Genomic DNA, 24,967 nt, shown 5'->3' with positions numbered 1-24,967 from the left:
ATCAATGCTAATGATAATTGATACATGCTACATATAAACAGGAAAATATCTTGAAAATTACGAAACAATTGCCAGAAAATTATTCACAATTGGTCAAAAATTAGAAAAAATTGCATCAAATTGTGAAAACATGTTGAAATGTCATTAAAATGTACTTCAAAATCATTAAATTTTGGTTATTTCAATCATTTTATTTAAAATAACCAAATTGGTCAATTTTTTATTTTTTGACAATGTTGAATGATTTTAAATTGAGGAGGTTGGTTACAAAGTTAGACAAACGCCACTTCTACAAAAATCGAGTTAGATATTGATTCTTATAGGATTTTCAACGCTCTTTTCATTGCCGAGGTCTGTTATTTTCAATATAGTACGTAAAAGGGTGAAAAACGTGCTCAAAGTTTTGCCTTAGTTTCAAACACAGACATGTGCAAATTGTCTTAGTTTCAAAAACAGACATATCCAGGATATGTCTGTTTTTGAAACTAAGATGATAGGATATGTCTCATTTTGAAACTAAGATAATGTTCACATGTCCGTGTTTGAAATTAAGGCCCAACTTTGATCACGTTTTTTGACCTTTTATGTACTATTTTGAAACTAAGGGACCTCAGAAATGGAAAGAGGGTTAAAAATCCTATACGTATCAAAACCTAACTGATCTAGAAAGCTTCAATTTCAAATTATCTTTGTCTTGTTTTCAAAATCAGACAAGTGCATTTTCAGGTTCTTTTTATTAGTGGTGGGGGGCAATGGTGGAAGGATATTTTTTGTATTTTTGTTACTCAGTATCATCACTACAATTTGTCAAATATCCCCCGCCTTTACAATGCTGTATATTTTTGTAACAAAAAACATAGTTTTTCTCAAAATCAACCCTGTGGCGTTTGTCTAACTTTGTAACCAAGCTCCTCAATTTTAATTTTAATCCTTGCATGGTTATTGGTTATACAATTCAAGCAGAAAATTATTGAAATTTCCATCCATTACATAATATACAATAATTTTATATGTTTGAACTTTTGAAGGTTTGAAGTTTGAACACTATATGTTCATTATATTCAAGTTGGTAAAATACGGTAAAATACCGTATTTTACCGTATTTTACTGCCGTATTTTACCAGCGAATAAATTACGGTAATTTAACAACCCTGACGTTGACTGATTTTCCTGACCTCAAATAGGACAGGACTGTCGACATTTACTTCGTCGAACACCACACGAACCGAAAATTCAACAGCTACACAAGCCGGATACTTGAACGAGCAAATCCACACAGGATACCAAAACGTCGTCGAACTACAGAGCGTTTCACCAACTACGCTCACGCTACCATGTACGGAGAATCGAAGAATAACGATAACTCCTGACTGACAATAATATTAAACTTGCCAAACATTCGACAAATCGAAAACAAACTTCAACAAAATAAATAAATATTTATTTTAAACGGTCATTGACCTAACGATCAATAAACCAGACAAAAGAAATTGAGCAAAATGCTCGACGACTTTACTTTACGAGGACAAGAATAATATTAACGCGAACGAACTTATTAACTAACGAAAACAACGAAAAAACAACGATAATTTAACAGCCAACAGTTTACGTGATTTTACGAAAAGAACAAAAATTCATTTAATACGTAACCAACAATATCTATATCGCGAAACCGAAATTTATTTTTTATTTAAAAATAAAAACTAAAACTACCGAACACTTTTCGATACGTTACGGTTACAAGACCAATTTTGCCAACACTTTCTTGGTCAATTTAATAAAATTTTGATTTTCCCCTCATTTTTTTGGCTTAATTTGATTCTCAAAAATTTACCAAAAATCGAAAAAAGCACTTTAGCATTTGAAAATTTGACAGCTGATAAATTTTTGCCTGATCTTTTGATCTATTTCTGTACGGTTTAAAAAATTTAGTTCAAGTCTGATGCTGGAATGCAAAATCTGCGATTTCGGCTGACCTGTCAATCAAAATGGCCGCCATTTTGTAACTAGGGCCATTTTTTCGGAGTACAAGGGCTAGAAATGTTCCCTAGGACTACCCCTTTAAGCTAAATTGGTAAGAATTTCCTGCGAGAGACCTCGCACCTCGCACAAGTGTAAAAAACCTGCAACCTGCCCGTAAAATAGTAAGGTAGGCAACTTATTCAACTCCAGCTCAATTTTTTGTGCAAATTTTCATTACCATCGTAAAAGAACGCCTGCAAAAATAATAAGTAGGCAACTTCTTCATCACAAGTTTTAAATTTCATCAGGCATCCGAACGCCATCTATCGAGTAAAAAGGTAAGTAAACGTGCAATTTGGCATCGCTGATTTCCGATTCTCAACAGACTTGCAGCGCTGTCTATCGGAATAAAATAGAACTTCAAAGCTCAGTTGAAAAAATGGTTCTATGAGATAAGCGCTAGATATGCGCGTGGCGCTATCTTTCCGAATATTTCGGAACTATGTAGAGAAAAAGCATTTAAATAGTAGATGTGTTCTTTTTACACGGATTTTGACAGATTTTCGAGAATCTGGATTTTGGACGTTTTTTAAAATCTCTTTTTTTAAACACTTTTGAGAGTACATTCGCCAATTTTTCAAAACTTCGAGCCTTATTTTTCAAAGTAAAATCCAAAATCCATTTTCAAAAGCTGCTACCCAAGCAGATTCTTGTGGATTCTAAATTTGCCAAAATCCAGATTCTCGAAAATCTGCCAAAATCCGTGTAAAAAGAACACATCTAGTGTTTTCAAGGCTTTTTCTTGAAGTAGTTCCAAAATATTCGGAAAGATAGCGCCACGCGCATATCTAGCTCTCATATCACCATTTCATTCATCTCCTTTGACGTTTTATTTAAAAACAGAATAAAGTATCTTCTATTTCCCAATAGATAGCGCTGCGTGTCCATCGAGAATTTTAATGATTTTGACAATATGGTCAGAATAGTTGCCTATCGTGATTTTTGCAGGAGTATTGTTAATTCTTCAACAGCAAATTCGACGTAATTTATGATGCAATTAACGAGTACTTAATAATTCGAGGTCGCTGATCGTGATTTTGATGTTATTATTACGTTTATCGAGGTCTTTTGCGCTAATTTTGGGACATTATTACGAATTTAAGCCTTAAGGTCATTATGATGTTTCGATGAGGGACGAATTCGGAAAAAGAGCTCGAATAATGCATTAATGTGCGAGGTATATTTTTGAACATCAAAAATGATCAAAAATAATGATACAAAACGCCAAATAAAAACGTAAACTTTATTTTTTATTTTCAGTGATGATAATCCAAAACATTTAATTTACACAATTGATTACAACTTCAAAGTCGTAATGAGAGAAATTTGTGAGAAAAATTTCTTCAACCTTTCGTACAGTAAAAATATCACATTTTTTATTATTCAATGCGAACGTAGTTAGCAGGTAGGTATATAAAATAAAAAACTCGTTCTATAAAATACATACCTACTTATGCTAAAATTATATACAAAATTATATGTTTTTTGTTCACGAGACAGAGAAAAAAAATTAAACAAAAAAAAAAAGAAAAACTTATAAAACAATATAAAAATATACGAAAACAAGAAAATAGTTTATACAATCATAATGTACACGATTATCACATTCAACAAAAATGTTATCTACCTATATAAAATCAACGAAAGACTAGCCTCAATTTTTGTGATTAATTATTCGCTGCGAATGAATGTCATCAAAGAGGGATGGAGGGAGGGAGGGGAAACGAAAACGTGTAGATTGATAGATCACGACTCCGACTCACACACACACACACATACGATGACGAGATGATAATGGTTATATAATATATTATAGTGAGATGAATCCACGACGAGTAATATTTTCGATTTCGAAGGAACTGATTCCATTTCTCATATAACATCCCATATGTCGACTCGGACCGAACCGAGCGAGCGTACTTGTAAAATAAATAAATAACGTGGAGATCCAGACGCATACGTAATAATACGAGATAAAAAAATTTTAACCAAACAAAAGGAGAGAAAAAAACACATAAACAAAAAAGGTAATCGGTCAATAATAATTAACGGACAGCTACTCCGTTAATGGTGACTGTGGCCGCGTTACTGCGACCAGATATGGGCGATGGTTCGTAGTGACTTAGACCTTCGTAAGGAGAATCGTACATACTGTCTTCGCTTCCAGGTATGTGTTCGTAGATATTGCTGGCATTACCGTCGCTCAGACTAGCGTAAGACATTGCAGCAGCTCCTTCTTCTTCTTTTTTATTAGCTCCTTGCACGTTTTCTGTGTTTTTCACTGGTTTAGGTTTTTTCCTGAGAAAAGATCAAGTTGATGGTGAATTATCACAAGATCGAGAATAGTTACTCGACTCGAAAGAAGAAAAAAAAAAGGCTTACAGTTTTAAATACACGACTCCGAGCAGGAATAAAAGGAATAGAATGGCTCCGATACCGATACTAATGAAGAAACTGACCGTTTGACTTTCTCGTCCGTCTGCTTTGATTACTGAAATCGCACAAGATGAAATTTTTCAATTAGAGTGTTCTCGATAGGGAGAAATATGAAATAACGTAATAATAAATGATAATTACATTCGCATTTTGGTTCTTCTCCCGACCACCGTCCGTTATCCATGCATTTTCGCAAATATGGACCTACACGTTGATAATGAGGAACACAGTGGTACTCGATGGCGCTGTTATACGTCCTGGAGTTATTGACTATGATGACTCGTCCATTATCAATGGGTGGAGGATGATCGCAAACTATGGCTGGAATAATAAATACGCATCGATTAGTGAAAAATTGATTTAAATTCTAATAAAGGAAGAAATTACCCAAGGAGTCTAGATGCAGTTTCAATTTGATTAAAAAAAAATCACGTCCCATTTCAATTGCAATTGCCCAAATTGAGGTATTCCTTTTTGAGTTTTAAAAAAATTTAATAGTCAACAGTCCGGCATATGACAATAGGAGTAATTGCACCCCCTCCCCCCGCCGATCCTCCGGGACACCTTTTTTCTTAGAGGGGACATCATAAGGAACCTTTTAAAGCAAACTTGCCCCAAAAAAAGTTGGCCTTACTTACAAAATGGCGGCCATTTTGATTGACAGGTCAGCCAAAATCTCAGATTTTGCGTTTCAACATAGGACTTGCACGAGATTTTTCAAACCTTACAAAGGTAGATCGAAAGATCATGCAAAAATTTATCACCTGTCAAAATTTCAAGTGATAAAGTGCGTTTTTCGATTTTTGGTGAATTTTTAAAAATCCAATTTAGGCCAAAAATGAGGGAAAAAATCAAAATTTTACCAAATTGACCGAGAAAGCTGAAATTTGGTATATACCCTATTTTCGATATGCCAAATCGATTGGAATTGGTTCCAACCCGTTTTGAGCAGTTCTGGAGCCTCCAGCAGATTTTTGAAACTCGAAATTTCCACAAAATTCCATCAAATTGGAGTTGTAAAGCTGAAATTTATTCTAAAAACTAATTTCAATACGCTACGAAGTACTGCAGGTGAATTTCAAGTCGTTTTGGAGCCTCCAGTGACTTTTTTGAAAATTACTGGATCCTCCAGTAGATTTTTGAAACTTGAAATTTCCCCAAAATTTCATCAAACTGAGATGGAGAGTCGAAATTTTTTCTGCAAACTAATTTCAATACGCTACGAAGTTGACTGCTGGTGGGTTTCAAGTCGTTTTGGAACCTCCATCGACTTTTTGAAAGGTTGTATGACTTTTTTTGGAAAATTGAAATTTCCTAAAAGTAGCTGGAAGCTTCAAAACCATTTGAAACCACCATGTAGTCTGCGAAGTAAATTGCAGCTTGCCAACTCCATTTGATAAATTTATGTTGCGGGAATTTCAAGTTCAAAAATCTACTGGAGGCTCCAGTAATTTTCAAAAAAGTCGTTGGATGCTCTAAAATGACTTGAAATTTGCCAGAAGTCGTTTTCAGAGAGTGTTAAAATTGGAGTGGAGAGTAAATTTCAGCTTTCCATCTCCATTTTGATGAAATTTTGTAAAAATTTGAAGTTTCAAAAATCTGCTGGAGGCTTCAGGAATTTTCAAAAAGTCGCTGGAGGATCCGAAATGACTTGAATTTCACCTGCAGTACTTCGTGGCGTATTGAAATTAGTTTTTAGAATAAATGTTTACTTTACAACTCCAATTTGATGGAATTTTGTGGGAATTTCGAGTTTCATAAATCTGCTGGAGGCTTCAGAACGACTTGAAATTCACCAGCAGTCAACTTCGTAGCGAATTGAAATTAGTTTGCAGAATGAATTTCGACTCTCCATCTTAGTTTGATGATATTTTGGGGAAATTTCAAGTTCAAAAATCTACTGGAGGCTCCAGTAATTTTCAAAAAAGTCGTTGGATGCTCTAAAATGACTTGAAATTTGCCAGAAGTCGTTTTCAGAGAGTGTTAAAATTGGAGTGGAGAGTAAATTTCAGCTTTCCATCTCCATTTTGATGAAATTTTGTAAAAATTTGAAGTTTCAAAAATCTGCTGGAGGCTTCAGGAATTTTCAAAAAGTCGCTGGAGGCTCCAAAACGACTTGAAATTCACCTGCAGTGCTTCGTATCGTATTGAAATTAGTTTTTAGAATCAATTTCAGCTTTACAGCCTCAACTTGATGGAATTTTATGGAAATTTTGAGTTTCAAAAATCTGCCGGAGGCGCCAGAACTGCTCAAAACGGGTTGAAATCATTTCCAATCGATTTGGCATATCGAAAATAGGGTATATCACAAATCTCAGCTTTCTTGGTCAATTTGGTAAAATTTTGATTTTTTCCCTCATTTTTGGCCTAAATTGGATTTTCAAAAATTCACCAAAAATCGAAAAACGCACTTTAGCACTGGAAATTTTGACAGGTGATAAATTTTTGCATGATCTTTCGATCTACCTTTGTAAGATTTGAAAAAGTTCGTGCAAGTCCTATGTTGAAACACGAAATCTGCGATTTCGGCTGACCTGTCAATCAAAATGGCCGCCATTTTGTAAGTAAGGCCAACTTTTTTTTGGGCAAGTTTGATTTAAAATGTTCCTTAGGATGTCCCCTTTAAGAAAAAAGTTGTCCTGGAGGATCGGCGGGGGGGGAGGAGTGCAATTACTCCTATTGTCATATGCCGGTCTATAAAGGAGGGAAAATTACTATTTTTTTAGGTAAATTGTAACCTTTTTTTTGAAAATATTTTTCAATCAAGATTAAATTTATTTCTGAACCAAAATGGACCTTCTCGTGCTCTCATAACCCAATTTCATCACTTTTAGTCAATCTACATAGAACGTCCAGTGGGATTTTAATCCTCTCGAATAATTTTCCAAAAAAAAAAATTAATTTCAATATTCAAGTTTCAAAAATTTAAAACAAAAATTAAAAACTCCACTGAAATGAGATTCATTTTTATTCACGAGGTCTACTGATTTATTTCTTCAAAGTTCTTAAAAAAATTCAAGACCAAGTTTGAATCTAATTTTGAAAAAAAAAAAATTCTTATTAAAAAAATCTCAATTCGATCTCTACTCATTTCTCCTTCTCCCTCCCCCCCCCCTCGTACGATTAATAATAAATATTATTGATTTGATGAAGAATTACAAATAAATTCTGGGAAGGTAGATGTCAATTAAAATTCAAAAATTTGCTACTTACGTTTACAAACAGGTGTTCTACCGCTCCAGCTACCTTTACTGAGACATTCTCTGCTTGCATTTCCTTCCATATAAAAGCCTTTGGCGCAAGAATATTGAGCAATGCCTCCGACACTGTGTTTGTAAACTTTTACTGATATACTATCACTGCTTTCTGGTTCAGAACATAATACCTCTGTAAACAGAAAAATAAAAAATACACATTAATTATATTGTTTATAATTAAATTACTCTTTCTACGTATTTCAAAAAAAAAGTGGAAAAATGAACCAAAAAATCCAAAATTTTAAAAAAATGGAAAAAACAGAGCTCCAATGAGAATTTTTATAGGTGACAAGGGTGGGAAGAGAGGAGGCATAACAGCTTTCAAAAAACTTTCACAAAGCTTTCAAAAAATATTGTAAATAAAAAATTTGAAAAACGCAGGACTTTTTACAAGTTGGGGAGATGGTGCAAAAAAAATGGAGGGGTATCAAAATTTCATTCAAGTCCACTTTTTTTTCATTTTTCAAAAAAATTAAAAAACATGAAAAAATTAAAAATAAAATGAAAACTTTTGAAATTTGATTTTACGAATTAAAAAATTAAGGGTGAGAGGAGGGGAGAGGAGGGAAGGGGGATTGAATTGAAATTTATCCGAGAGAAAAAAAGGGGAAAACGAACAAAAAATTCAGAATAAGGCACAGAAATGAGAATAAAAATGAAAAAAACCAGCATTTCTTGGTAATTTTTGACAAATTAAGCAGGACTTTTCACGGTAAATTTTATTGAATGTTTCGAGGAAGTAGAGAGGGGAGAGCAAACATGATTCATTTATGTCAAATTCAAAACGTTTCTATTTTTAAAAAAAAAATACAAAAAATATGATTTAAAAACCTTTTAAAATTTAAAAAAAAAATGAATGAAAAATTCTGATGTTTGATTTTTAAAAAGTTAAGAAAACTATAATTTTTTTCAATTTTGCAGAGACATTGAAAAGAACAGGAGGAAGTGTATAAACATTTTATAGAAAATAATTTTTTTTTTTATTTTTCAAAAAAATCATCAAGTACTTACACATTATAAGAAAGGTTCAATTTTAAGACAATAAAATGAATGAGAAACTTTAATGTTATATTTCAACAAATTACGTAATAAAAGCAGAACTTTTGGTGGGCAGGTTTCAATTTTTTATTGGGAGGGGGGGAGAGAACAGGTAAAAATATATCCAGGACAATTTCCAAAAACAAAAAAAACAAAAAAAAAACAACAACAACAATCTGAATGAAGGAATGAAGGAAAGAAAAAATTAAGAACAAAAATGAAAAATTCAGAACTTTTTCAAAAATTTTTAGCAATAATCAGGACTTTTAGCTGGGAACTTTATTAAATGTATCAAAGGAGTTGAGATGCAATATTAATTGTCACAACTCAAAACTTCTCTACTTGAAAAAAAAATTAATGGAGAATTTTGAAGTTTGAAAAAAAAAATGAAAAAAGTATACTTTTTGACAATTTTGGAGAGAGTAAGTGAGGATAAGGAGGGGCTAAAATTTTTATTGCAGTCAATTTTTTCATACTCTTAAAAAAATGGAAAAAATTGTTGAAAAATCAAAATTTTTAAAAAATTAAAATGAATGGAAAAATTTTAAGTTTGATTATAAAACTTACTAAAAGCATGAATACAAGTTAAAATTTATTTAAAAAAAAAAACGAACCAAAAAAAATTGAAAGAAGTGGAAAATTGGAAATGTAAAATATAGTACTTTTTTGTGATTTGTGACAAAAAGCAGGACTTTTGGCACGAAATTTTACAAGAGGGTTGGAGGAGCGGGGGGGGGGGAGAAATGATGAAATTGTCTGTTTTCAAACATAAAATGAATGGAAAAATTTCAAGTTTGATTATAAAACTTACTAAAAGCAATAAAGCATAAATTCAAGTTGAAATTTATTCAAAAATTTATTTTTTTTTTAAAAAGTGAACCAAAAAAAAATTGAAAGAAGGGGAAAATTGGGGCAAAAATGTAAAAAACAGTACTTTTTTGTGATTTGTGACAAAAAGCAGGACTTTTGGCACGAAATTTTACAAGAAGGTTGGAAGGGGAGGGAGAAATGATGAAATTGTCTACTTTTCGAAAATAAAAATGAATGGAAAAATTTAAAGTTTGATTATAAAACTTACTAAAAGCAATAAAGCATGAATTCAAGTAGAAATCTATTTGAAAATTTATTTTAAAAAAAAAGTGAACCAAAAAAAAATTGAAAGAAGGGGAAAATTGGGGCAAAAATGTAAAAAACAGTACTTTTTTGTGATTTGTGACAAAAAGCAGGACTTTTGGCACGAAATTTTACAAGAAGGTTGGAAGGGAAGGGGGAGGGGAAAATTATGAAATTGTTTGTTTCCAAAAATAAAAAAAATTTCTGAAATTCTAAACAAAAAATGAATGTAAAATTTCGAAGTTTTATAAAAAAATGAAAACAGTAGGACTTTTGGAACAAAGAATGGAAGGAGAGGAGTAGGGAGGGAAGATCAAAAAATTTTATTATAACCAAATTTTTCCATTTTTCAAAAAAAAAAAAAAAATACCTACAATGAAAATAAAAGAATGGAGAATTTTAACGTTTGATTTTAAAAATTGATAAAAGCAGAACTATTAGGAGGAATTTTCTTCAAATGTTTCAATTTGGGGGACCCAATTTATTTGAAGTGAAAATTTTGACTTTTTCAAAAAAAAAAACTAGAAATAAAGGAGGAAAAAATTCAAAATTCTGAAAAACAAGTATGAATGAATAATTTGAATTGAACTTTGAAAAAAAATGCTAAAACCGAAGACTAAGATCACGATTTATAGGTAATTTAACACAAAACCAAACTTTCTGGTAAATTTTACAAAAAAAAACAACAAAAAAACTAAACAGGACTTTCGACTGGAATTTTTTTATGCAATGTTTAATTGGAAAGGGAGGAGGTGAAGCGAGCTGGAAATTATTCAAATCAAAATCCCCCCCCCCCCAAAAAAAACTTAAAAAATCAAAATTTTACAACAAAAAAAAAAACGAATGAATGAAAAATTTTAATGAAAAAGTCAGGGATTTTAAGCAATTTTAGGTACTTAACCAGGACTTTTTTGAAAATCTGACAAAAAACAACTTTTTATTGATTTGAAGAAAACAAAATTGGACAATTAGATACTTGGCCTTCCCTCCCCGACTTCTGCTACAGAATTATTGATGCACTTTGTACCTATCTAACATCTTGGTTTTTTTTTTTTTGAAAAAGCAGCGGACACTCGAAATAAAATTTAAAAAATACGAAGACCTAAATCCATCACAATTCCACATCAAATATTGATTTCAGTTCAGTATTCAGTACCTTTACAAGATGGACTTTCAGAACTCCAGGTGCCATTTTCCATACACAATCTTCGAGTATGGCCATCCAGCTGGTAGTTAGGATCACATTCGTATAACACAGCAGCACCATAATAGGTAACATTCGATACCAAAATATATTGTCCATGTTCCACACTCTCTGGCAGACCGCAATCAACAACTGAAAGAAAAAATAAACGAAAATTACCAAAAAAAAAAACTCCAATACACCATATTACGAGTATAAAAGCGAGATTGGTCACTTACAAAGACATTGGGGTACTTCTCGACTCCATGTACCGTCATCTTCGCAAGTGCTCAAAGATTCGCCTAAAATTTTATACCCTCTTTCGCAACGATACTTGACTAAAGCTCCGATTTTATAGGTAGTTTGGCTAGAGGCATCGTTCGATGTTCGAATCGACGTTCGTCCATATACTCGATCGTTTCCTGTCACCGATATTATGCTGTGATCTGGCACCACTGGTTCGGGGCATCTGATCTCTACACATAAATACTCAAAATAAGTAACTCTTTTTCGAAAAGATTTGATAGATAAGTAAATCAAAAATAAATATACGAACCTTCGCATCGAGCAGCAGTTCCACTCCACGATTGATTTTCTAGACATTTACGCGTAGGAGATCCGACCAATCGGTAGTTTCGAACACAGCTGTATGAGATCTCAGAGTCCAAATGAGTCGTATTATTCAAATAATTAATCGATCCGTAAACCAGAGGAGGTATTTTACCGCAATCGATATCTAAAGACAGACAAACGAAACACACGAGTTAATTTCTGCAACATAAATGACAAAAAATTACAGAAAATTTGTTCTAGATCAATAATTTGACTTACATTGACACGTAGGAGGATTCACGTTCCATTCACCCTGCGTAGTACATTCGAGTAAACTTTGACCAATCAGCAAGTACCCGGGTTCGCAATGGAATTCGATTTTCGAATGCACATTGAAATCATAACCGACCACGTATCCACCTGCAGGTAGCTCAGGCTCGCCACAAGTTATCACTGCACCAAAAAACACACAAATTTCAACAAATGATCGCTTTTTATCGATTAAAAACACAGATATCGACTCACGTTCGCAGGTCGGAGCCTCGGAGGACCATTTTCCCTCCCTGAGGCACATCTGTCTTCGGCGGTTTTGAGGCTCTAGCCAGTAATCTTCGGTGCACGAGTACTCGACAATGCTGCCGAAGGTCGTTGACCCGTTGACTAGTTGGAATTGACCGTTTTCAATCATCGCTGGTGTACCGCAATCGATGTAACGGCACGAGGGAGCTTTACCAGACCATTCTCCGCCCACGTCGCAGGTCAATTCCTAAAAGCAACAACATTATGAACTTGAAACTGGCAATTTTTTTCCAAATTTTGAAAATTATATTCGATATTTTTACGAACCTGGTGACCGAATAATATGTATCCTGTATGGCATTTATAAGTGGCTTTGGATCCGGTTCGTTTACCATTCGTGGTGACAGTACCGCCTTGAATTTGGGGTGGTTCCGGGCACCAGTCGTCTAAAAACGGAGAAAATAATTTTATAAAAATTTTTTCGATTGGTTTTTATTCATCTGATTAGCTGAGTGGATTGAATTCTTACACAAGCACTGAGGTGGTTGACCGGACCAAACACCTTCTTCAGTACATTTCCTGCTATCTTGGCCAACCAGAGTGTAATTTAAATGGCATTTGTAGACTGCTTTCGCATCGTAAGTCGTTCGATTATTCACTAAGATTACGTCGCCATTCTCTATGCCACGTAAAGGACCACAGTTCACATCTGTAATGAATAAATATTAGGTTAATGAAATCGTTCGCAAATCGAGACCCTCACACAGTCCTAGGTATGTACTAAAGAATGGATACTTGGATTACTTACACGTGCAAGAAGGTGCTTGACCAGACCAGAAGCCATCTTTGGTACATGTCCTGTTTCGATCGCCAATTATTACGTAATCTTCCGGACATCGATATTCGATCACAGCACCGATCGCTCTCTCGTTTCCTACTATCGTCGTATTGACTTTCTTATCGGCGCTGCCGCAAAATGAAGGTTCTGTGGGAGAAAAAAATTGAGTAAATTGTTGCATCAAGTATTGATATATCAATATATCATATTACTTAGTGTGGAACAAGTTGTCCAACCACGTTCAGAAAATAGAACAAAATTTGGTTTTAGAAGGTCATAAAATGACCGAATTCATTTTGAACAATTAAAAAAAATTTTGATTCCGAAGTTGGGTCATTTTTTTTTTGGTATTCTTGAATACTTAAATGTTTCGTGACCTATCATAAAATGTGTTGAAATTCAAATCATTCAACGAAAATATTGTACAGCATTATTTTTTTTGCAAAGCACAATATGAACTGCATTTCCAAAAAAGTTTCCGAGTAGTTCTGAAAATTGGCCAAATTTTGGGCAGCATATTTTTTAAAATGCTCCCAAAAAAATTTGATAGAGGTTTTGGATTTTCTAGAAAACTTTTATCACAATTCTGAAGGGTCGCTTTGTCCCAATACTTGAATTTTTGGAAAAATTAGAACCTATTTTAATTGATCATACAATCCTTCCTGTTTTGTTTCAAAAATTTTGAAAATCATGAATTCATGACTCAAATTTGAACTTAAAATTCTTCAAAAGTGCTTAAAAAACGTTTTAAATGCAATACGATTTGAATTTTTCGTCTTTCAACTCATTTTAATAGGTCACATGGCACTGTTTCAGAAATCTCAAAAATCAGGACCAAATTTTAGGATCAAAATTTTTCAAAAATGCTCGAGAAACATTTTCGTCCGAATAATTGAATTTTTCAAGAAATTTTAACCTATTTTGATAGGTCGCATGTCCCTGTTTCAAAATTTCAAAAAATCATGATCCTACTTTTGGCTCAAAATTCTTCAAAAATTCTCAAGAAACATTTTAGTCACAAAATTTGAATTTTCCGTTCAATTTTAACTTATTTTGATAGGTCGCATGACCCTGTTTCAAAAATCTCACAAAATCACATCCAACTTTTGGCTCAAAATTCTTCAAAAATGCTCAAGAAACATTTTGATTGCAGTATTAGAATTTTTCGTCAGATTTAAACCTATTTTGATAGGTCGCATGACCCTGTTTCAAAGTCTCAATACATCCAACTTTTGGCTCAAAATTCTTCAAAAATGCTCGAGAAACATTTTCCTCAGAATAATTGAATTTTTTGAGAAATTTGAACCTTTTTTGATAGGTCGCATGCCCCTGTTTTGAAATCTCAAAAAATCATGATCCTACTTTGGGCTCAAAATTCTTCACAAATGCTCAAGAAACATTTTGATTGCAGTAACTATTTGAATTTTTCGTCAGATTTTTACCTATTTTGGTAGGTCGCATGACCCTGTTTCAAAAATCTCACAAAATCATAATCCAACTTATGGCTCAAAATTCTTCAAAAATGCTCAAGAAACAATTTAGTCACAATATTTGAATTTTTCGTCAGATTTTTACCCATTTTGATAGGTCGCATGACTTTGTTTCAAAATCTCAAAAACTCATTATCCAACTTTTGGCTCAAAACTCTTCAAAAATGCTCAAGAAACATTTTCATCGCAATATTTGAATTTTTGGCGAAATTCTAACCTATTTTGATAAGTCGCAAGATCCTGTTTCAAAATCTCAAAAATCATGATCCAACTTTTGGCTCAAAATTCATCAAAAAATGCTCAAAAAACACTTTCGTCACATTATTTGAATTTTTCTCAAAATTTTAACCTATTTTGATAGGTCGCATGACCCTTTTTCAAAGTCTCAGAAAATCATGATCCAACTTTTGGCTCAAAATTCTTCAAATATGCTCAAGAAACAATTTAGTTACAATATTTGAATTTTTTGCCAAATTTTAACCTATTTTGATAGGTCGCATGAACCTGTTTAAAAATCTCAAAAATAATGATCCAACTTTTGACTCAAAATTCATCAAAAATGCTCAAAAAACATTTTCGTTGCAATATTTGGATTTTTCGCAAAATTTTAACCTATTTTGATAGGTCGCATGAACCTGTTTCAAAAATCTCAAAAATCATGAGTTCATGACCCAATGTTCAGCAGAAAATTTTTCCAAAATGCTCAAAAAAATATTTTTGTCACAATATTTGGATTTCTCGCGAAATTTCAAGTCATTTTGATAGGTCGCATCGTGAATTTTGAATACTTTTACATAGGTTCATCTTTAATCAAAACGGGGGGGGGGGTGGGTGACTCGAAATTTCGACTTCGAGGCGATTTTTGTAAAAAGGTTGTTATTCTAAAAATAAATAATGCTCCACAAAATCGAAAATTATCATTTCGGAAACTGGGGAACTTAAAGCTCTTTAATACAAGTATGGAAAAAGATTATGCTCTTAAGAAAGTCATAGCATTTTACGTATGTGTTACGTACTGCGCATGGCAGGTTGGTGTCGTCACGCGATGGTGGTGGGTGGAGCAACCAATGTGGTGCGACGTTGTACGTGAACAGCTGATTTGATGCTTGCTCGCGCACTGCGCAGTACGTAAAACTTACCTAAAATCCTATGACTTTCTTAAGAGTATAATCTATTTCCATACTTGTATTAAAGAGCTTTAGGGGAACTATTTTAGAACGCAGTGGTGCCAACTTTTTGGTCATTATCGTCAATTTCCAAAATTTTGCTATTTTTAATCGATATTTTGAAATTTATTGGCATTAATACACAAAAAAATGACTTTTTGGCGACTTTTAATGATTTTACCGATATTTGATTACTTTTAACAAATGTTTATGAGTTTCTTCACAATTTTTCACGAATTTTTGACACATTTCAGAGAAATTTCATTACTTTTTGGTCATTTTCAGTAATTTAAATGTTTTTTCATGAGTTTTTTACATCATTTTAAGCTGTTATTAATGTATTTTTGAGGAATTTTTCGGATATTTCATCAATCTTTTGGTGTTTTACAGCAATTTTAAACATTTATTCATGTTTTTGAAAATATTTTTTGAATGTTTTATTACTTTTTGATAAATTTTTGGCGATTTTAATGCTTTTTTAAGTCTTTAGAAGAGGTTCCAACGATATTTTATAATTATAATATGAAATTTTGTAAAAGCACAAGAATGGCTACGCAGGAGTCATTACGTCTGAGCCATCCACTCGCGCAATAGAGCACTGTAACATTTTCAAGCCCCCCCCCCCTGGGTCATGATTTTTAAGATTTTTGAAATAGTATCATGCGACCTATCAAAATGGGTTAAAATTTGGCAAAAAATTCAAATATTTTAACAAAAATGTTTTTTGAGCACTTTTGAAGAATTTTGAGTCAAAATTGGAAAACGATTTTTCAGATTTTTGAAACAGGGTCATGCGACCTATCAAAATAGGTTAAAATTTGGCAAAAAATTCAAATATTTTGACAAAACTGGTTTTTGAGCACTTTTGAAGAATTTTGAGTCAAAGTTGGATAATGATTTTTGAGATTTTTGAAACAGGGTCATGCGACCTATCAAAGTAGGTTAAAATTTCGCGAAAATTCCAAAAATTGCAACGAAAATGTGTCTCGAGTATTTCTGAAGAATTTTGAAGAATCATGCCTCAATGTGAAGTTCAAATGTCTTCAAAATTGCTCAAAAAACATTTTTGTCAATATTTAACAAGTTCTTGCGGAATTTCAACTTATTTTGATTCGTCACATGACATTTTTTTTCAAAAACTCCATAGATCATTCCCTAATTTTGAGCTTAAATTTCCACAAAATTGTTCAAAAAACATTTTTGCGGGAATATTTAAATTTCTCCATAAAAACAGTTTTTTTAAGTTTTTTAAATTTTCAAAAATTCGCCAAAAATCCAAAAATGAAATTCAGCATTTTGAAATTTTGGTTACGAGAGGTTTAGGATATGGTCTTTCGATCTAACTTCGTTTCAAAACACGAATCACACCAAACACGTTATCCAAACACTTAATCGAATAAAAATCATTCAAGTCACATTTTATTGATCAACTTACTATTCTGGCAAATCCACAACAAGTAATCTAAATTACATCCCACATCATTCCACTGCCAGTTTCTTCCTCCATCGAGCACAACGCAGTTCTGTTCACCGTTATAATTATTAGGCTGATCTTTACCCCACGATGGCTTACTGATGACCTCACCTACAATCGAAAAAACAAACCGAAAAAAATTAAAATACCTCCGCAACTCCACCTCCACCACATCATCATATTAAAAAAAAAATAGGTAGCCTACCATCGACCCATTTCCACGTCCTCGACAACACCCCAGGTTCTTTTTGGGCTCCGATCCAAACCAGCTGAGTTTTCATTTTATCCTTCCTCCTTTCCAATTCACCCATAAGGAAAGAGGTCGTAGCACCTTTGAATCCGTGCAGCAAATCGCCGTTATTTTGTCTACATCTGGCTCTGGCTTCGTCGAACGATCCTCCTTTACCGACATTGAACTCGTAGCACGTTCTGCTAAAAGATGCCAGTTCAGCATCGTTCGAAAGTCCAGTAGGTGCGCAACGGTCGTTACTAAATTCTGTAACATAATCATATACCTATACTTAATCACTCGCATTAAATATATAGTTGACCAAATTGGACATCACCTACATATAAACACATCACACACATCGCATCGTATAGTCGTTTAAAAGAAATCTCTCTATATTACGTTTTGATTAATGAATGCCTTAAATCGCTCTACATGCCATTAGCCATTAGCATTTTCACTTTTATATAGGTACGCGCTACGCGAGCTCGCTTCGTCGTCGGTATTCTTAATAATTACCCATCGCTGTGCAAGTCGAGCCGAGTCGAGCTCACACAGGCGAAATTTCAACTTTATTTATATTACTATACTCGTTAAATATATTCACAAAAGGATTAAACAAGCGCGGAGTACTATACGAGTATAATTGGCCACCATTATTACTGAATCCATTATTACGTTTACTTTTATTCCACAACATCGCGAGCTGACGCTTTGATGCATGATTTCACGCTCAACCTATCCTAACCTAACCTAACCTAGCAAAGTATAGCCACCTATGTGGTCAAATATGGCTTAAATATACGTACTCGTATTTCTCGTACTATGTAAATAAACTATCAACTTAAATAGGTCTCATACCTCATACCTACACACCTAATAGCTCAATTATAAAATTTTGCACCTCAATAACGTCCCTTGTTGTCATTTTCCCCCCATTGTAGCTCCTCTCTCTTCCATAGCCAGCACGGTTAGCACAAAAGACAATATTTCTTAATCAAATTACTCGCTTTTATATTCGAATACCTCGACTACGCGGACTACCTAAGTAAACCGTAGGTATACGTGGCGTTTATTTAGGCAACGTACACTGTGCACTGTACAGTACGCATTATAATGCCAAAAATGTGGAATAATTTTAAAAATTACGTTCAAATTAAACACAAAACACAGCACAGCATCGCATAACTCGCATTTAATCGCCACTTATGATTTACGAAAGATACCGCCGAGCCGCAGCGATACGAGCGAGTGATTTATAATACCTTGCTACTACGTGATATAGTAAATTAGCCAGATAGAGGCCAGAGGGGGCCAGAAATCGCATCGTTTAAGATTATTATTCAAATGGCGTTGCATAACAGCTCAATTCGACGAAAAAAATGGATGCTGTGACGAGAAAAAACGTTTTTGAAGAACTGCAATATAGTCCTGCATATGACAATAGGAGTAATTGCACCCCCCCCTCCGATCCTCCGGGACAACTTTTTTCTTAAAGGATACATGCTAAGGAACATTTTAAAGAAAACTTGCCAAAAAAAAGTTGGCCTTACTTACAAAATGGCGGCCATTTTAATTGACAGGTCAGCTGAAATCGCAGATTTTGCGTTTTAACATAGGACTTTCACGAATTTTTTCAAACTTTACAAAGGTAGATCGAAAGATCATGCAAAAATTTATCACATGTCAAAATTTCAAACGCTAAAGTGGGTTTTTCGATTTTTGGTGAATTTTTGAAAATCGAATTTAGGCCAAAAATGAGGGAAAAAATCAAAATTTTACCAAATTGACCAAGAAAGCTGAAATTTGGGATATACCCTATTTTCCACATGCCAAATCGGTTGGAAACGATTTCAACTCGTTTTGAGCGGTTCTGGAGCCTCCAGCAGATTTTTGAATCTCGAAACTCCATTATTCCTTCAAATTGGAGTTGTAAAGCTAAAATTTATTCTAAAAACTAATTTCAATACGCTACGAAGTACTGCAGGTATATTTCAAGTCGTTTTGGAGCCTCCAGCGACTTTTTGAAAATTACTGGAGCCTCCAGTAGATTTTTGAAACTTGAAATTTCCCCAACATTAATTTATCAAATGGAGTTGGCAAGCTGATATTTACTTCGCAGACTACATGGTGGTTTCCAATGGTTTTGAAGCTTCCAGGTACTTTTAGGAAATTTCAATTTTCCAAAAAAAAAAGTCATACAATCTTTCAAAAAGTTGCTGGAGGATCCAAAACGACTTGAAATTCACCAGCAGTCAACTTCGTAGCGTATTGAAATTAGTTTGCAGAATGAATTTTGACTCTCCATCTTAGTTTGATGAAATTCTGGGGGAAATTTCAAGTTTCAAAAATATACTGGAGGCTCCGGTAATTTTCAAAAAAGTCGTTGGAGGCTCTAAAATGACTTGAAATCCACCAGAAGTCGTTTCCAGGGATTGTTAAAATTGGAGTGTAGAGTAAAATTCAGTTTTCCATCTCGATTTGATGAAATTTTGTGAAAATTTAAAGTTTCAAAAATCTGCTGGAGGCTTCAGGAATTTTCAAAAAGTCGCTGGAGGCTCCAAAACGACTTGAAATTCACCTGCAGTACTTCGTAGCGTATTGATATTAGTTTTTAGAATAAATTTTAGCTTTGCAACACCAATTTGATGGAATTTTGTGGGAGTTTCGAGATTCAAAAATCTGCTGAAGGCTCCAGAACCGCTCAAAACGGGTTGAAACGTTTCCAACCGATTTGGCATGTCGAAAATAGGGTATATCCCAAATTTCAGCTTTCTTGGTCAATTTGGTAAAATTTTGATTTTTCCCTCACTTTTGGCCTAAATTCGATTTTCAAAAATTCACCAAAAATCGAAAAACGCACTTTAGCACTTGAAATTTTGACAGGTGATAAATTTCTGCATGATCTTTCGATCTACCTTTGTAAAGTTTGAAAAATATCGTGCAAGTCCTATGTTAAAACGCAAAATCTGCGATTTCGGCTGACCTGTCAATCAAAATAGCCGACATTTTGTAAGTAAGGCTAACTTTTTTTTTGGCAAGTTTGCTTTCAAATGTTCCTTAGGAAGCCCCCTTCAAGAAAAATGTTGTCCCAGAGGATTCATGGGGGGGGGGTGCAATTACTCCTATTGTCATATGCCGGACTAATAGGCAGGATTTGTACCTTGAGAGATGATTGGGAAGGGGAGGGGTAGAGGTGGTTGCAGATTGGGAAATTGATAGAGACATTAAAAAACTTTAGTTCAAAATTCACTGATCCAAGCACAGGAAACTTCCAATTGATTTGATTAGGGGGAGGGGGAGAGGCTGATGCAGTTCTGGAAGTGCTAGATCTACATATAAGAAAACTCGAATTGAAAAACCTCTCTGCTCAAAGGAGGAATTCTTTGACAGGTTCAACCCTCTTTGCCAAATTTCTAGTCTTTTACGAATAGAGAATGGTTTTTAAAAAATGGATTATCTAATTAAATTGATTTGGAGATTTCAAATAGGAGGAAAGGGGAGGGAGTGTGAAGAACAAAACTGTTTACCAAGCAAAGAAATCTTGTTTCGTATCCTAATCCTCAAAATGATTGATTGAAAGTCTGATTGACTTATTCGCTGATTGATTGACAACTCTATTACGTGCAGATGTTGTAAAATGTATTGTGACCTTCGATTTATTCGAAGTTAATCGGTTATCTATTTGTTGATGCATCCTGGTTATTTTCAGTCAGGTACACTTTTAGTTATTGGCTTACGTTGAATTTGGATTTTTTCCAATTTTGGACCATTCAATATTCGCGAATTTTCTGAGGCGTGGCAAAAAGATATGTCGCGGATTGGGGGGGAGGGAGGTGGAGACTGAAATTTTCACAAATTATTATACCAGCCCACCTTCCCCCGCCAGTATTTTTCGTGATAATTACCCAGATGTGGTTGAAACAAATTTTGGAAGGAGGAGTTGCAAAAACGATGCTTTTATACCAGATAAACAATTTGATTTGTTCTATTGCAAGGTTGGTAAGTATTGAGATCAAAAATCAAAAATTCTCAATTTTTATGTTATTTTTAGTGTGTTTTTATTTTTTTTAGATTTTTTTTGCCCTTTGAAAATCAAATTCAAAAAAAGAACAAAATATTTTCAATTTTGCTCGAGCGAGGCCAGGGTGAAAGCTTTAGAAAATTTACAATTTGTGAGGTACAAAAAATAATAAAAGAAGTTTTAACGTCAAAATTTTGAAGGTTTTTGTTGCACTTTTGAATTTTTTCAATTTGATTAAATTACGAGTAGATCTGTTTAGACCTGATCAGACCCAATATATGTACCAGAAACCTGATTGAATTTCATCAGACCTATTTAACCAGATTAGATTGACACTTTTCTTGGATTCAATTTGATTTGACCAAACTGCTAAAATTATGTCAATTTTTCAAAAAATGATTTTCGCTTATTTTTTTTAGGAATTCTAAACATTGGGTCAGCTTGACCAAAAAACATACCTGTGATTTAAAACTTTCCTTTCAGAAGAGACTTCACCCTAATTTTGTGCAGTATTTTCAACAACTTGAGTCATTTTTTTCTGCGAAACTTTCAAGTAAATATTCCAGTTTTGATGTTTTTTTATCGAAAAATAAGCAACTTTAGAAAAATTCCACACAATTTTTGTTTATTCAACTTGTTTTTTTTTCATTTTTTTAAAAATAATTTTCGCGAAATTCTGTCAATTTTTCATTTATAATTATGCAAAATTTTTATACAAATTTTTTCATTATTTATAGCATTATTTTTCTCATTTTTTTTTCAGCAATTTTACTCAATATTTGGCTAATTGCTTGTGTTTTTCCTTGATTTGACAAGGTTTTACAAAATTTTTAACCATCTTCGACCATGATTTGGCTCTATTTTCATAACTTTCCAGTTTAAACATTTTTTGTACAACTTTATTCCCAATTTCAATAACATTTCAACTTTTAAAATTTTTTTTTTCTCGAATTTTCAACGATTCTCGTATCACTGCTTTTTTTTGTCCATTTTGATGATTTTTTTTTAGATACGTATTTTCATGCAATGTTCACTAAATCCAGCGCCATTTTGAAATTTTTTTCATTGATTTTCAAAGATTTGCGTGTCGCACGACAAGTAAATTAGGCGGTTTTTTAAAATTAAGATGATAAAATCCAATCAATATGAGTAGCCAAATCGATAATTAAATAAGGATAAATCTCCATGCAACGGAGTGAGGTTCGTGTTCAGGAGATCTGAGTTGATTGCAGAGGTACCTATTACTTTTCTGAATTTCGAATGTATTTCCAGCAGTCTTCATAACAACTTGAATCATTTTAAAAAATTTTTTGACAATTAATGCGCAATCTGACGCAATTTAAATTACATGTTGTGTATTTTTACCACATTTTCAACTTTTATTTTGCATTATATCAACGCATAATATGGTAATTTTTGGCTAAATAAACGACAATTCAATGTAAATACGTAATACCTACAGTAACTTACCCGCATTTACCCAAAATCACGGAAATGCCTTACACCTATGGTGCCAAAAGTTTTCCAAAAATTATCACTGATTCCCACTTTGAAAAATGCATTTTAGGTAATTAACGGTAATTTACGGTAAATACCTGGTAATCTGGGGGTAAATATACAGTAATTTACAGTAAATGAATTCAGGTAAATTACCCGTATTTTACCAAGTGCCAAAAATTTTCATGATGCCTACAATAATTTTCAAAATTAGCTACTTAATTTCAAAAAAACAAAGATTCGATTTGGGTGATTACCAGTAATTTCCTGTAAATTTAGGGTAATTTCACTTGATATTAGTTGTGAATCAAAGTTAGGAAACAAACAAAATTTTAGAAACAAGACTCATGTCGGTTAATTACTGGTAATTTTGGGGTAATTACCGGTAATTTTGGGGTAATTACCGGTAATTTTGGGGTAATTACCGGTAATTTTGGGGTAATTACCGGTAATTTTGGGGTAATTACCGGTAATTTAGTGGTAATTACCGGTAATTTTGGGATAATTACCGGTAATTTTGGGATAATTACGGGAAATTTTGGGATAATTACTCGTAATTCTGGAATAAATTACTGCCAGACGCCAGTAATATATCCCGAAATTATCAGTAATTTACTGGTAATTCTGGGGTAATTACCGGTAATTTTGGACTGATTACGAGTAATTTTGGGGTAATTACGGGTCATTTTGGGGTAATAACTGGTCATTTTGGGCCTGGGGTTAAATAATAAATACTGGTCATTTTGGGGTAATAACTGGTCATTTTGGGCGTGGGGTTAAATACTGGTCATTTTGGGAATTTTGCCATTTGAGTAATTACTGACAGTACTAATAAGTAGTTCAATCTTTTGAGTAATTACTGGAAATTTTGGGTAATTATTGGTAATTCTGGGTAATTACTGGAAAGTTTGCCGGTTATTATTAGAAATGTTGTCAATTAAGCCAATTTGGTGTAAATTCATTGGTAATTTTTCTATTCGAGTAGTATACAAGTAGGTACCTAATATACCAAATATGTATCTGATTGAATTTCTTTGAAAATAATTCATTACAAACACAATTACGAGTAATTTTCGGTAAAATCTCTGTAATTTCGCGTAATTTAAGGTACCTAAATTAAATAAAATAATGAGTTATTTTTCGATATCGAATGAAATACTTGTAATTTACAATAGTTCACAGTGAAAGTTGCACTTTTGGCAGTAATTCACACTCATAGGTGTAGTTCAAAATTCAGCATCATTTTTTTCAATCTTTAACAATGTGTATGAAATTTTCTCTGATTTTTTCTGCAATTTTCAAAAATTTTTCCACGATTTTCTGACAGTTTTATTTTAGGTAAGTTTGTTAAAATTTTAAGCAAATTTTGCAGACACTTCCTCCTCGTGAAATTTCAGCATCATTTCGTTGTTTTTCACGTTTCTTCGGCAATTTTTGTGCAAATTTCACCCATTTTTTTCAAAATTAGAGAAAGACTTTTTCGCAAAATTTCATACAGTTGTTTGATATTTTATCGAGAATTTCTTCATTTTAAACCGATTTTAATCTGGTTTAGAATAAATTTGTCAATAGTACTCGTATGAACCATTTTTGCAAAATTTCCCCTTTTAACATTGCTTATCAGCTTTTTGGCTTTTTTGAATATATTTTGTAAATATAGGCGAATTTCTATCGATTTTTGACAATTTTTTTCAACACCCCTGAGGTCTATGTTTCCAAAAGTACACAAGTATTTTCCACATTTCTCACTTCTCAGTCTCCCGTTGCCCTCAAATAATACTCTTTATTCGTTCAAAACCACCTACGTATAAAATTAAATGTAAATTCGTCGCTACACATATTTCATTCTCTAGTTTTTTTTCACCTCAAAATACTGCTTCTATTCCACATTTTTCCGACTTCCGAAACGGAATCACACTTCCTTAGCTCATCTTATACCCTCTCCACTTCACCACCACTACATAATCGCATCACTGCCTCCAACGAGCATCTATTACGCGCGTTTTTTTCCTCAAGAAAGTGAAATTTCAACGCGGATTAAATAATATTACATACATATTTTTTCATCGCAACTCGAGCTCCACCCGCGATAAAATGTTGCCACTGTATCTCCTCATCTCCTCTGTGTC

At 33.3% G+C, this 24,967-nt stretch overlaps 1 protein-coding gene across 1 annotated transcript in view; it reads right to left on the bottom strand.

Annotated features, from left to right (window-relative positions):
* Window positions 1-3,251: 3,251 nt before the first annotated feature.
* The window catches only part of fw (furrowed), a 127,190-nt gene continuing 105,474 nt past the window's right edge, over window positions 3,252-24,967 (bottom strand). The window contains exons 7-20 of the mRNA XM_065359741.1: window positions 17,294-17,584; window positions 17,050-17,199; window positions 12,929-13,105; window positions 12,650-12,829; window positions 12,448-12,566; window positions 12,127-12,367; window positions 11,881-12,054; window positions 11,606-11,785; window positions 11,289-11,525; window positions 11,023-11,202; window positions 7,672-7,845; window positions 4,600-4,779; window positions 4,405-4,513; window positions 3,252-4,320 (exon numbers count right to left, since the gene is read on the bottom strand). Coding sequence (XP_065215813.1) covers window positions 4,068-4,320; window positions 4,405-4,513; window positions 4,600-4,779; window positions 7,672-7,845; window positions 11,023-11,202; window positions 11,289-11,525; window positions 11,606-11,785; window positions 11,881-12,054; window positions 12,127-12,367; window positions 12,448-12,566; window positions 12,650-12,829; window positions 12,929-13,105; window positions 17,050-17,199; window positions 17,294-17,584 — 2,645 coding nt within the window. The 3' untranslated portion in view covers window positions 3,252-4,067. The remainder of the gene's footprint in view (window positions 4,321-4,404; window positions 4,514-4,599; window positions 4,780-7,671; window positions 7,846-11,022; window positions 11,203-11,288; window positions 11,526-11,605; window positions 11,786-11,880; window positions 12,055-12,126; window positions 12,368-12,447; window positions 12,567-12,649; window positions 12,830-12,928; window positions 13,106-17,049; window positions 17,200-17,293; window positions 17,585-24,967) is intronic.

Source organism: Planococcus citri, chromosome 4 (genome assembly GCF_950023065.1).
Source record: "Planococcus citri chromosome 4, ihPlaCitr1.1, whole genome shotgun sequence".
Classification (NCBI taxonomy): Eukaryota; Metazoa; Arthropoda; class Insecta; order Hemiptera; family Pseudococcidae; genus Planococcus; species Planococcus citri.
This window is presented reverse-complemented; position numbering and strand designations above follow the sequence as displayed.